The sequence below is a fragment of the Pseudochaenichthys georgianus genome, chromosome 10 (genome assembly GCF_902827115.2).
Source record: "Pseudochaenichthys georgianus chromosome 10, fPseGeo1.2, whole genome shotgun sequence".
NCBI classification, from domain to species: domain Eukaryota; kingdom Metazoa; phylum Chordata; class Actinopteri; order Perciformes; family Channichthyidae; genus Pseudochaenichthys; species Pseudochaenichthys georgianus.
The window spans coordinates 32,682,834-32,697,022 of NC_047512.1; the positions used below are offsets into that span (position 1 = coordinate 32,682,834).

At 45.5% G+C, this 14,189-nt stretch overlaps 1 protein-coding gene across 2 annotated transcripts in view; it reads left to right on the plus strand.

The window, feature by feature from the left end:
- Positions 1–3,085: 3,085 nt before the first annotated feature.
- The window catches only part of nrg2b (neuregulin 2b), an 89,335-nt gene continuing 78,231 nt past the window's right edge, over positions 3,086–14,189 (plus strand). For both annotated transcript variants that reach the window (XM_071204666.1, XM_034093176.2), the window contains exon 1: positions 3,086–3,596. In XM_071204666.1, the coding sequence (XP_071060767.1) occupies positions 3,185–3,596 (412 nt within the window). In that variant the 5' untranslated portion in view covers positions 3,086–3,184. The remainder of the gene's footprint in view (positions 3,597–14,189) is intronic.

Sequence of the window (14,189 nt, forward strand, 5' to 3'; positions counted from 1 at the left end):
GCAACAGAGGAGGGATCCCTCTCCCAGGACGGACAAACTTGCGTATTTCCAGTGTATTAGTTATTCAAGTGAGAATGAATCCTGTTTATGTTGCGCACTATCCGAGCTGAGTTCTCCTACAATGTCCCGCTGTCTGGCTTCCTGCATAAAGTCAAGTGCTCGGCGCAGTTGTGGCGAAATGTCGCTCTTCTGTTTTCATTTAAACAGCTCCTTATATCCGTTAGCGCAGCTAGCTAGCACCAGATGCTAACAACAACAATGCACGTAAGGTCTCTCTCTCGCTCGCTCGGGCCACACATACACACACCCTCCCGGTCCTCCAGATGGCCAGTCGGTGCCTGCCGGTGAGCGTGGAAGTGTGGTCTGCCACAAGCGGGCGGCAGGAGCGGGGCTGTCAGCATCAGCTTAGATGGTATTTTAAACTCCATGCGCTCTGAAACTACGGGGCGGCCGAGGAAAAAAATGCACATGCGTTAATCGCGTTAAAATAATTAGTGGCGTTATTAACGCGTTAACCCTAATAATAATACAATTCACAAAAAGAAGACTCACAAATATCTCAACACTCATTTGAGATCTGTTGAGTTGAGCTGGTAAAAGAAGGGCCGTATCCAGTCATGTCCATCGTTTTTCGAGTGGATAAATCATGGTGTCTGTCAGCACCACGGACAGCGGTGGGTGGCATACAAACAGATTGAATTGAGTTTGCTTTGGAGTATTGCTTACAGTGTAGAAAATGGAGAGATGAGTGGAAAAAGGAATCAGGGACAAGTTTGCAAAGACATCCTGCCATGATATACCTCATCAACACCCTGCTGAAATGATCTCCAAAAACAGCCCCTCTGATCATTCCAAGCGTTAGCAGGGGAAACGGCAATTGGTGGCAGTCCTCCCCCAGGGTTCGTCAGCAGGAAAGGGCTTTTCCTCGCCTTCACTTTGTCAACAAATGATTTGCTCTCAAGGCTAATTTGGAAATTCCTAAATTGTGAATGATGTCCCTGAATGGGTTTCTCTAATGAATGCATGAGCGCTTGAATGGATGAAGGAGAGACATATCAGTTAATGGGTGGGCAGTGGGCGGAGACGGAGAAAGGTGGGAGTGGGTCCCTGAACACATCACATACTCTTCAAATGCTTTGGTAATCCCAGGACTGGAAAAGCAATAAAGAACCGTCACAATGTGAAGATGAACCTCCACGCTTAATAGCGTTCAGCCCCTCGGACAGCAAACAGGACAGAAACGGCTTTTTACTTGATCTGAAAGACTTGACCCTTTGGACATGGGTTAATATTTTAGTCAACAAACCATATTGGCCTTCAGTCTCTACGAGGTGTCATGTGACTGGCTTTGTTGGGGCCAGCACTAAACCCTTTCAAGCCATTCAGCGCCATGGAGACAGGGTATGGCTCGTGATGGCCCTTCTGCTTGAGAAACTGCATGGTGTGTGAGGCCATCATGTAGCTGCATACTGTGATGAAATGGCCTCTCACATCATCTATAGTAAGGAAAATGCAGCCCATGTGTCCCATATATGACATTATATTTGATCCCTTTCTCAGCATGGACAATGAAAGGCTTCCTGACCTTGCAGAAGGGCGTGCGGCGCCTGAGAGTGAAAGGAGAATCTTATGAATGGCGTGATTGATTGATACACAGATGGAAGCAGGGGCTGGTTCTGCGGAGGAGGGAGGGGGATACATGTGGTCACCATAAAAAAAGCGTGAGCATATTGTGTAAAGCTCGCATTTCATTGGTGGAGATGTGTTCAATGAAAAAAGTGGTTTTATTAGCTGTAGCTGAGCAGGATTGGCAACAAATTTGCGTAGAATATCTTTCCAGCATAGCACCGTTAGGTTGGGCTGACTGATGCCCCCACTTGTTGCATTACAGAGTCGTACAACTGCACAGTTTCTCATAGTGAACTGCACTGACTCGCATAGGGTGGTAAATGTCAGCTTTTGGGTGTGCTTTCCTGCAGCGTGCGTATATATGAGTGAGGACATGTAAAGCTGAAGTCTCGTAACTCGCAGCTCGGTTCGCCACGCTGAGGAATCCATTGAGAGAATTTCGCAGCGTTAGTCATCGCGACAACTATCCGCAGTGTGTGTAACAGTCGCCTATAGTCTCTCTTGCACCTCTCGCACGAGATCCACAGTGGGAGCCGCGCAGGGCTTGGCTACAGACGCACGGTGCACCGCTTGCGTGATTTCTCCCGCACCCACCACCCGCAGAGGTTTAACTCAGGCGGCCGGCATGCTCACACGCCGGTTGGGTCGGTGGCGGTGTGCCGGTGGGCGCCCGGGTCATTAGGGTGTTTGCGCAGGACGTGGCGAGCCGACGCCAGTGACCGTGCAGGTGATGTTTGCTCGCGTATGATGAGGGGCGCAGGGGACGCGTCTGGAGGGTGCGCGCTACTGTTGCACCGACTCACCGGATAACCGCTGCTATCTCATCCTGTCCGTCTCTTCCTCCCCCGGTTTTTCTGTTCTTTTTTTAATTTATTGTTTTTCTTACAGGAGACGAACTATTTTCACGAGCGTAATAAGTGGATAAGGGACCCGACCTTGCGTTTGCGTGTGCGTGGAGTGCGTATCGTTTCTTGTGATTCCTCTGTACGCGCAAGCTGCTTTTTTTCATACCAGAGGCAATGCGCCCACCCATGCGATGCTAGCCTATTAGCTGGATAGAGAGTGAGAGAGAGAGAGGGAGAGAGACAGGGAGAGAAAGAGAGAGAGAGAGAGAGAGAGAGAGAGAGAGAGAGAGAGAGAGAGAGAGAGAGAGAGAGAGAGAGAGAGAGAGAGAGAGAGAGAGAGGGAGATAGAGAGTGAGAGAGGTTTCAGCCCTGGATTCGAGAGGAGGCTAATTTACGAGTCTTGTTTTGCCTTTCAGGAAAAGGGGAGATAAGAGGGGGAGGGTGGTTGGTGAAGGAGAATGCAGCAATCACATTTTTAAGCATGCAGAAGCGGGCCGTTTCCGGTTCCTAGGCTGGTGTGTGTGTCCCCCATCCGAGGCCAGCAGCCGTATGGGGAGAGCAGCGGCAGACACAGATGGCATGGACACTTCCACAAGGTCTGCCGCTCTGCCCTGCCTGCTCTGCCGGAGCCCGTTCGCCGCCGCCGCCGCCTCTCTCTTGCAGCTCGCTCCGCCGCCCCGCAGCACTGCAGCGCAGCACAGGCTGACGGCATGAGGCTTGATCCAGTGCATTTCTCCATGCTGGTCATCGGGGTCTCCTTCGCCTGTTACGCCCCGAGTCTCAACTCCCTCCAGGACCAGGCGTACCGATCCGCCGTGGTCATCGAGGGCGAGGTGCGCTCCTCCCCGGAGAACGTCTCCTCCCGGGAGCCCTACAGTGTGAATGTCAAAGTGCTGGACGTGTGGCCCGTCAACAGCGGCGGCCTCGAGAGGGAGCAGCTCGTGACCGTCGGGGACTTCGGCTCCGAGGCCCCGTGCACCACGGTGGAGAAGGACCACAGATATATATTTTTCATGGACCCCACAGCAGAGCCCTTGGTATTCAAGGCATCGTACGCCCCTGTGGACGCCAGCGAGCCGGAGCTGAAGAAGGATGTGGAGCGAGTGCTGTGCGAGGACTGCGGTAAGTTGAAGGCTTCCCCCTCTCCACCTGCCCTGCACTCACGCCGCACCATAGGGCCACTGAGGCTGCCATGGCGATGTAACGAGACAGTCACCGCTCTCTGGCTGCGCGTGCACGTGTTGGGTCTATACAGTGTTTCAGCGTGCGTACACATGTGCATGTGCGTTAGCCGGTTGACACTTTGTAATCCTTTATAACCCAAACTGAAATGAGAAGCAAGGCAGCGTGTGTGTGTGTGTGTGTGTGTGTGTGTGTGTGTGTGTGTGTGTGTGTGTGTGTGTGTGTGTGTGTGTGTGTGTGTGTGTGTGTGTGTGTGTGTGTGTGTGTGTGTGTGTGTGTGTGTGTGTGTGTGTGTGTGTGTGTGTGTGTGTGTGAGAGAGTTTAACCCGGGTTAAACCACAAACAGGTTCCTTCAAAAGCCCTGGTGATCATTGGAGACTAAAAGTTCAGTGTGAGATCTGCATCATCACTGTCTGTATCATGTGTAGGCTTAAGGTTGAACAGCAGTTTGTGTGTGTGTGTGTGTGTGTGTGTGTGTGTGTGTGTGTGTGTGTGTGTGTGTGTGTGTGTGTGTGTGCGTGCGTGCGTGCGTGTGTGTGTGTGTGTGTGTGTGTGTGTGTGTGTGTGTGTGTGTGTGTGTGTGTGTGTGTGTGTGTGTGTGTGTGTGTGTGTGTGTGTCAGGAAAGTGACCTACAGCAGTTGCACATGTGAGATCTGCTGCTCTTGTACCGACTGAGCCCTCGATGACTGCACGGTAACCGTTACCATGGCACTACTTGTTGCAGGTTTCCACCATCGCCATCTAAAATGTTGCTCTTTTTCTTGCATTACCCCCAAAAACAGAAACTCCCGTAGCACTTCCTGGGTTTTAAATAACTCATTTCCATGAGAAGTGGCTGAAGCTAAATGTGGAGCAGCTGCCTGTGTGTTGACATTGTTGTCAGCAGGATGGCTTTTAAAGAACAATCTGAATACGAGACAAGGTACAAAGATTCAAGATGAGGGTTGAGCACTTTTTCTCTTTACTTTCTGACATTTGGTTTCTCTCCGTCAGAGAGGTAAAAACAACTCGAATCGACCCTTTACTTACAAAAGGGAAAAGAAAAGTTTCAGAACCGTCTACTTAGTTCGTATAACTGGAGCTCCAGACACTGATACTTGTACATCATTACATCTGCTACTCTCAGGTATCTTATACTTTTAACTACGGTGCAAACCTGTGACCACCTCTGTGGCACGAAGGACACTACCTGGGTTTCCCCTGCTACACAAAAGAGAGAGAATTACATTTTAACTGTGGAAATATAGAACATTTCCCCAATACAAGCCTTAAGGCCATCACTGTGGACACCATCACCTTTGGTCACTTAAACACATAACCTTTGGAACAATGCGCTTAAACACACGCATGTCATTCCCATGCAAACCACTGCACCTGTAAAGTGTTCAATCCTGACAGGAAGTAACTCAGAAGTCTCAACAAAGGGTTCATCCAGCGTTTGAGCTAACAGCGTGATGTTCTATTTTTACCTCTGTGTCATGCTAAAATAATCCAGTCATTTATTTATGACAGGGCTGCTGCAATCAGGCTTCTGTCTGAAGCCCATTCGTGCAGGCGAGCGCCGTGTACGCTCAGGAGAGGAGATATCCACTTATGAGCTGAATCATCCCGCACACACACGCACACACACACACACGCACGCACGCACACACACACACACACACACACACACACCGAAAGAGAAACAGGGAGAAAACTCAACCTAATTAGAGACTGCAGAGTGTGCGCTGCTGACACATAACATGCACTGTGGCAACCAGTGGCCTCTGAATGTGCACAGCGTTATAGGAACACAGCTTTCGTCACCTCCATTTCTTCATTGGCTGGATTTATCTGACAAAACTTAACAAAGAAACACAAAATCTAAGGCCCAAATTAGTCACACAGTCAACCAAAAAAACGTATCACTTGTAGGGGCGACTGTGGCTGCGAGGGAGTGCGGTCGTCTTTCAACCAGAAGGTTGGGTTCGATCCCAGCCCATGCAGTCAACATGTCGATGTATCCTTGGGCGAGATACTTAACCCTGAGTTGCTCCCGATGGCATGGCGTGTGTGAATGTTAGGTCCTAGAGTAAGGTACACTGCTCTGTGTGAATGGGTGAATGACATGTAGTATGTAAAGCGCTTTGAGGGGTCTTAAAGACGGGATAAAGCGCTATAAGTACAGTCCATTTACCATCAATTGCAATTGGTAGCCCTGAATGTTTCATGAAAAATATTTCCACTCCATTTCTTCAGAGGAAAAGGCTGATGAAGTAGTCAGGACCCAGTTCAACAGGAAACACATATTTTAACACGGATAGCCTTTATCCATTGAATAATTGGCCATTATGATCTTAGCCAACTACTATTTCTGCAAGTTTCAGTCTTTTTTAAATGCTTTTCTCCTTCCAAGAAACGTATAGTCAACGCAAGATTTAAAGTGGCTCTTTTGTTTTATTCCTTCATATCAAGAAACCCAAATAATCTATATCATTTCATTTCAAACCTTTATTTATACAGATAAAATCCCATTGAGATCATTGATCTCTTTTCCAAGGGAGACCTGCATTATTTTGTGTTAGTTGACTAAACATATTTTGTGTTAGTTGACTAAACATATCTTTTGTTGAGGAAAACCTTATTTCATATTTCACAAGTCTATGTGTACTTAGAGAGACTGCGAAAAAAGTCGTTCTTTTCCCACGTGTTGGAGTGAAATGGGGAAGCACCGCGTTTCTGTATCTATGTAAGATACAGAAACCTCTTGTAAAGTGTTACAAAATAACCCCCCTCTGCAAAATGCCAACAACAACTGCTTATTGGCCCGGCCTCCTCTCCGTTGCCACACTGACACTTTTCATTGGGCGGATGCACAAATGTCAGAGCAGCCGGCGAGTGAGCTACGACTCTTGGCCGGTGATCAGGCCGGAGACGTGCATGAGAGGATATTGGAGAAGAATTTGGACAGAAGTTACTGAAGTTTAAAGATGGGATGAGGCAAGGGGCGTGTCAGCAGACACACACCCTGAGCACAACCAATCACAGACTCTCAGTCGATCTGTTGCAAGGCAAGGCAAGGCAAGGCAATTTATATAGCACTTTTCAACACAAGGCAATTCAAAGTGCTTTACAAAAACGAAAGACATTAAGAAAATGGCATTTAAAATCAGTCATTAAAAATAAAAGCTAATAAAATAAACATGAAAAGAAAAAATACATGGATAAAAGTTACAGTGCAGTCTAAGATATGAATAGTAAATTAAAAGCAGCGACAAAAAGAAAAGTCTTCAGCCTGGATTTAAAAGTAGTCAGAGTTGCAGCGGACCTGCAGGTTTTGTACGCACCCCTATTTAACACTCTTTGATCACGGTCATGCTTTCTTCGTCAGTGGCTAATATCAGCTTTTTTTATTATATGTGAAAACCCGTGTTGCTGTTTTCTTGAGCTGAGAATTGTGTTTTTACATTTCATACAGTTTTATGGTCAAATTGTTATCCGTTATTTTGGAAACTCTTGAGTGTGAGTTTCCATTAGCACGAGGTGCTCCGCCCCCTCTCACTGACCTTGATGACCCAGTGACATGGAGTGTTCGGTGCTACATGCTGAATGAGGAGCGACAGGAGAGCTTGATACATCTCGGTAAGGAACAACAACATTGCAGCTGCGTTGTACTCCGTGGCACAGGTACTAAAAGCTCAACCAACTTGTTCAATATTTGATCATTTTTTATATTGTGTTACTGTTTATCAAGACAAACAAGCATTTGCTACAGCTAGAGTGCAGAACAATTACAATGTAAAGCTTACATTACATTATGACCATTTACTAAGCTTTTCTGGAAGAACCCCTGTGCTACTGGATCCACTTGCTCGTGTCACATCATTGCAGAATGCAAACAGTAATATAGGACAGCAAACAAGTGTCCATTAAAGCTACATCCCTCAGGTGACTTGCCTTCAGCACCTGTCTGACGGACTTTTCAAGATGAAGATGTAGAAGCCACAGGATGTCAGCTATGTTAACCCCAAAGCACTCTATGATATGTTATATTAGATCTGTTTAAAACAACAGGTTGTTAGGTTCATGTTTTGATATTTGTTTACAGCAGTCAGAAGTTAGAAGACCCCTCACTGGGAGAAATAATTCATCTTTTTCCGAAGCGAGCTAATGCGTTGGTGAGTACAGTCAGGACGGAGATCATAGTGTATAGGCGGGTCAACATACACAGGACTTTCAACCAGCTGTTCGAGTCCCGTTTGAAACCGTTAGGACTTTGTTTGGTTCACGTCTTAACTTTAATAACGGAACAAATACTTTTATGTCAGGCCAACCCATGAGAGTTTACTAGACCTAACCAAGCAGTTTTGTTTGTTTTTTGGAGATTAACCACACGTTTAAAACTAGTCCAGGAGGAAATACGTTTCCCCCTGGACTGCGTAATTGTGAATGCATTCCATGAGTTTTAAGAACATTTCATTTTCCACTTTGTCCACTTCACCCTCAATCCAATCCTCTGACCAAAACTTAAGAGGCAAAACCGATCAGAATGTGTCGAAACGTCTGCGACATCTGCTGTGAGAGAACGGAGTACAAACTAATGTGGAATCCAAGGCTACAGTAGTTTAGAAATTGATAGGGAGTCTTTGTTCTTTCTTGAGCTACTCAAAGCACATATCTGTCTCCACGGAGCTCCACTGGCCTTCACTGCCTTTCCCCCTCTCAGAGGAACATCACTGACGTTTGGACGGCTCACACTCCCTTCTTAAAAAGTACAAAACCAGTCCCATCTTACATCCCCTGCAGTGTAACGCGTAAAGTAGGTCTCCTCTGATCACCGCCGTTGACATGCCTTTTGAGAAACATTGACAGTTTCTTCCTAAAATAGCGTTATCTGATGCCCAAACATGCTCCTGTCACTGATGCTGTATCTAGTGCTGCATACCTCAACTCCCCCCCCTCTCTTTTTCTGTCTCGCTCCTCATGCTGTAGCTGACTGTAGCTGAAGTGTGTGGTTCAGCTTCTTCCTGCCCTGCTGTCAGTCAGCCACAGAGGAGGAGAGAGGGAGGGAGGGAGGGAAAGTGGGGGAGAGATCTTTAGATTACAAATAGATGCCGCAATAATGCATGTGTAAGACTTCCAATAATAGCCAGGGCCTGTTGTTCACCTCCTTGACAGTAATGACAGTAAGTTCAGGGCTCGTTTTATTGAGCCTGCACTGTTTAAAGAAGTATAGGGGGCAACAGGGGACGTTTTATTGAGCCTGCACTGTTTAAAGAAGTATAGGGGGCAACAGGGGACGTTTTATTGAGCCTGCACTGTTTAAAGAAGTATAGGGGGCAACAGGGGACGTTTTACAGGGAAGTAGAGCTTGGGAATTCGGGGAGTGAAGTGAATTTACACGGGGAGCAAAATACAAAAACGTTTTATTAATAGGTCTAATGGCATGGTTTGTCAAAAGTAGGCCCATTCAAATAAATTGTAAGTATATAGATGTTTTTTTTAAACCCTTAGATTGCACACATATTTCTGCCTCTAATGTTGTTAGTTAGTTAGCTCACCAAACAGCACATTTCACACGTAGTTGACAAATGAATCGGTTTATGAAGGGATTATTTCCACCTAATTTCTGATAAATTCCTGTTAGCCCCATGGAAACCAAACTGCTGATTTGTTTATCATCATTACTTGAATTACCTATCATTTTGAGATACATTAGTTTTAATTTATGGTGTGTTTTGAATGTCCGATATGGAATTATAGTCAGCCAAACCACGTAGACTGGTTCGGAATTATCCTCCTATTAAGCTCAATAATTGATCATGAGGCGCATTCACACTGCGGTACTTTTCCCACAAAGGTTCATGCGAACTTAGTTCATGAGAACTCTTTTATCGCGTTCACACCAAAAAGAGCCGGTACAAAAATTAGTTCATGCGAACCTTTTTACCCCCTCGAAAGTCCCTGCTAGAGAGCAGGGACTTTCGAGCGGCTCTTTTGTGAGAAAAGAGCTATATTTCTGATTGGCTGGGCGGATTGCAAACCACGCCCCGTAAAACTCCCAAAAAGTTTTGTGTAGCCGCCATTTTATTATCCTCGCATTAGCATTATTAGCATTAGCATTAGCCCAGCGCAGAAACGCAGAGAGACTAATTTAGGGCAACACAAAATAAAACATGGGAGCGGTGGAGATGAGGAGGTGTCGGCGTTCTGGCGATTTACTCGGAAGGCTTCAGTAGAAGCTGCTGGGACTCCCAGCAGCTTCTACTGAAGCCAGTCCCCAACTCCGGGGACTTTGGGCGGCAGTATACGCCGTGAAGTGGTTTGCGGCCTGCCAGTAAACCCAAAGCAGAAGAAGAAGAAGTGACGTCAACGGCTTCATTTGCCTAATCCACCCCCAGGGACTTTTTCCGGTGTGAACGCGATCTGTAGTTCGCATGAACTAAGTTCGCATGAACCTTTGTGGGAAAAGTGCCGCAGTGTGAATGCGCCTATGGTGTATGCACCTTACTTTAACAACTATTTGTGGTTAGGGTTAGGTTTTACTTTGAGTAGTGGCTGTTGCTGTCACATTTAGGTGACACAACACCTGTCCTCACAGAATTGATCTGGCAACCTGTGCTACTGTAGATGTGGCACTGCATTCTTCAAGGAATATTTACAGTATAGCTTCTGTTGAAACCTCAGTCATTTCATTAAATCTTCTGCTTCTTTATGGATGAATCAAACTATTTTATCAAGCTTTGGAGGTCCGGATTGAACAGAGTCTGGCAAATCCTTATTTCAGTGTTTATGCTACTCTAACCACGCCTGAACTTCAGCTCTTTAAAGCATGACATGGGACCTTTAAACATTCAAACATGAGAAAGGTTACACTGTTCTTATCTCACTCTCAGAAAGAACGCGAACAAGAACATTTGCTTTTAAATATCAAACTACTCCTCAGTTACAACTCTCAAACTAGCAACCAGTCTGACGTCTATGATTTTTGTCCTAAATTGAAATTCAGGTGCATGCAAAATGTGTATAATTACGTCTAAATGGTATCGAATGCGTATAGAAAGTGTAATTGCAGATTATAACACATACGGGACTATGCAGGCTGTGTTTGCATGTGCGTAACACCGGCACCTTGTCAGAGGCAGTATCATTTCCCTGGGCTAACGTGCACACTGCTGCCTCTCAGCTCAGACTCAGCTCAGTGTGTCCAGCAGCTGGAGGCAGACTCACTGTGGCACTGATCTCCAAATCCCAGAATGAGGAGAATGTTGCTCTGGTGCTGCATGTCAAAACAATCCCTGCACAGCCAAGGCCACACCCTGGTACGAACTGTCAAAGCAACCCCTGTGCATTTTCATTAAGACGCTAACACCCTTTAGTTCTGCAGTGAATAATCGTCTCTGCTAGCCGGGATGACAGCGAGGTGTCTGTAAAGGCATCATCTGAGTCCGAGTCAGTGCATGAATCACATGATCTGCTGTTTGGACCCGGGACAACACTTTGGGAATTCTTTCATTAAGAGACATTCCATCCGGGCGCCTGGAAGCTCACCATTATGGCAGAGTGGGTTCATGTCTGACCACGGGACCTTTAATCTCTCCCCTGCCTTTCAGGTCTATTTAACGATACAATTGAAGCCAGAATGCCCGAAAAATAAACAAAAAAGAATTGAAAAATGCATTCCACATGAAGACAGAGACACGGTAGCGCTTAGACTAACGTACATTTATATTCAGGCAGATGCAAGAAGGTTTACTGGGGAATTAGTGACTTGACAGGTCTGTGTGTGTTTGTGTGTGTGGGTGCTGTGAGAGGTCTCTCACTTGCCTGTCTACCCCTCTTTGTAGCGTTATCTGTGTCTATTTCAGACACCCTCTGTGTGTCTTTCTCTCTTCTGTCTCTCTCACTGTCCTTGTCTCAACTGAGCATTATACTTCCCCACACACACACACATGCACGCACGCACGCACCCTGCACACACACACACACACACACACACACACACACACACACACACACACACACACACACACACACACACACACACACACACACACACACACACACACACACACACACACACACACACACTGTAGCTGTTGCTGCTGTGCTGCAGATGCCCCAGTGTGCTGTCATTAGCAGGGAGATCTGGGGCTGCTATAAATTATGCACACTGTATGACAGAAGGCTGAGGATTTCTCCCCTCTGCTGCCTGCAAGTATGTGTGTGTGTGTGTGCGTGCGTGTGTGTGTGTGTGTGTGTGTGCGCACACGTGTGTGTGTGTGTGTGTGTGCGCGTGTGCGTGTGTGTGTGTGTGTGGAGAGAGGATGTATAGAACCATGTTTTTGCTTAGTGATGTACTAGTGACATTATACTGATCAACTCTTCTTGTCGACGTGTGCATATTAGCACCCTTTTCCGTCCCTCAGTGTGCTCCTAACTCGTGTACATGTCCTTCAGATGTGTAGCGTGTGGGAGAGTGTGTGTGTGTGTGTGTCCCTGCTTGTGAATAATATATCTGCACTCACCTTTTCCAGCAGTCAGCCTTAGTAGAAAAACTCTGACACATGCTTCTTAAAAAGGACCAGCCCCAGCGCCACATGGCTCAGTTTGTGAATGAGAGAGGTCTTTGTGTAACCACACACACATACACAGAATCACACACACATGCAGATGTACTGCACGCACCACCCACACACTAATGCGGCTGCCACTGCACACACCCTCCTCGCTGCATCAGCAAAGTGCCTGTTTCACACAGGATGGATTTCTCTTGCTCGGATTATTCCGCCGCAAAATTGGATCAGACGTCAAATTCAGAATTGAATAATTAGAAATGTTTATGCCAAGAACGTGTCAGTTTGGATTCCACATAAAACACTTCCTTGGAAAGTCTTTGAGGGGTTGGCATGCAGTCAGCGACCGCCTGATATTCATGAAGTTGTAAAATGCCATTTTCAACTGTCACTGGGGGTAACGCTACATGAGCATGAACTGCTTTCTCTCTCTTTTCCAAGGTGCTTTTGAGCAAGGCTGTTCCAGTCCATGTATACTCAAGGACTAGTGTTTCTGAGACAGAGAATGTGAGCTCTGCAAACATTTCTCTGGGCCGTAAAAGGGTTAAAACGTTGGTTCTATATCAGGCTATCCGAGGCTCGGAAAGGCGTGGGCTATCTTTATCTCTCTTTGTCGTGGCGATCTTTGATTGTGACAGGTGGAGCATCTTCATCTGTCTTCCAGGTGTCCTCCTGTTATCTCTGAACTATTAAAAGCTTGCGGTAGATACTTCCTGTGTATGCGTTTGGTTTTTCAGAGAACAAGTGGATGTGTTTTTCTTCTGAGGCAACATTCTGCTCATTAATTGAGTAGATGTTGGCAGTGCATTGCCTAATTTTAACTTATGAAACAATATTTCTGCGCCCCTTGTCAGTTGGTTTTGAGATATTGAAGTTTGTTGTTTGTGATTTGGCAATCACGCCGCAATTCCAACAACTCCCAAGATTGATTTTGCCTCATTTCTATCTGCAAGGAGGTACAGCAGTGTAGGTTTGGAGCTGTGCAGCAGCTGCTTCACCAGCATCTCTAATAACAGCACTGGTTCTTTGCACATTGCAACTTGAGAGGGGAAATTCAGATGCTGTATATTCAATCAAATTGTTTTTGTAATCGAGGAATATATCAATTCTCGTTATTTTTCTTCAGGAAGACAAATTATTCTTAAAAAAATATGGTTGGCTTTAGCGTTTATTTATAATATGTAGATTATTATTATTATTATTAACAATGGACTAGTTTTATAGGTGAAAAGCCAGCAGGTAGCGCAAAGAAAGAAAGATGTGGATATATACAAGCTGCAGCCATACTCTCACAGAAGGCTGCTTCCTGTTTCTCCATATACCCTTTTTATTTGTTTTTGGAATAATGAATATGAAATAATATTTTCTTAGCCATCAATTTGCTACAGCCAGTTCAGTCAAGCCGCTCATCCAACTATTCCTGAGGTGCAGGCGTTTCAGGATTGTGTAGAAACCACACTGGCCTTACGTTAATCAACTATACCGTATTTCTTATAACCACAACAGAAAAATGAACGCACATCCACTTGAACAGAAACTGATATCATATTGTTTTTCTTTCCTTGGTTTGCTTAGAGCTCAATCATTCCTAGTTTAGTTGTAAACGCGAAATGGTTACAAACATTACTCTTTATTTTTTAAAGATTTTGAAATGTCAAGTTTTTGGCAAACATTAGTTCTTGGCAGGGTTGGGAGGCTTACTTTAAGAAATGCATTCTGTTACAATTGACCTGTAAGAAAGTAACTTCATCTCAGTATCAGAGTATAAAAGTAATCTATGCAATTTCTTAATTATAAAAATTATAAAAAATATCACCAGACCTGCCTTTAATTTATTTCCGTCAAATATTTATAACATGTAGGAAAACGTATTTGTTGGGAATTCATCAGCGAGAATGATGGGAAACAGAAAGGACCCCAAGGTGCATGCGATCCTTTATTCTGCACTTTTTTCAGAGTTGTCGTCCTTCCTCTCAT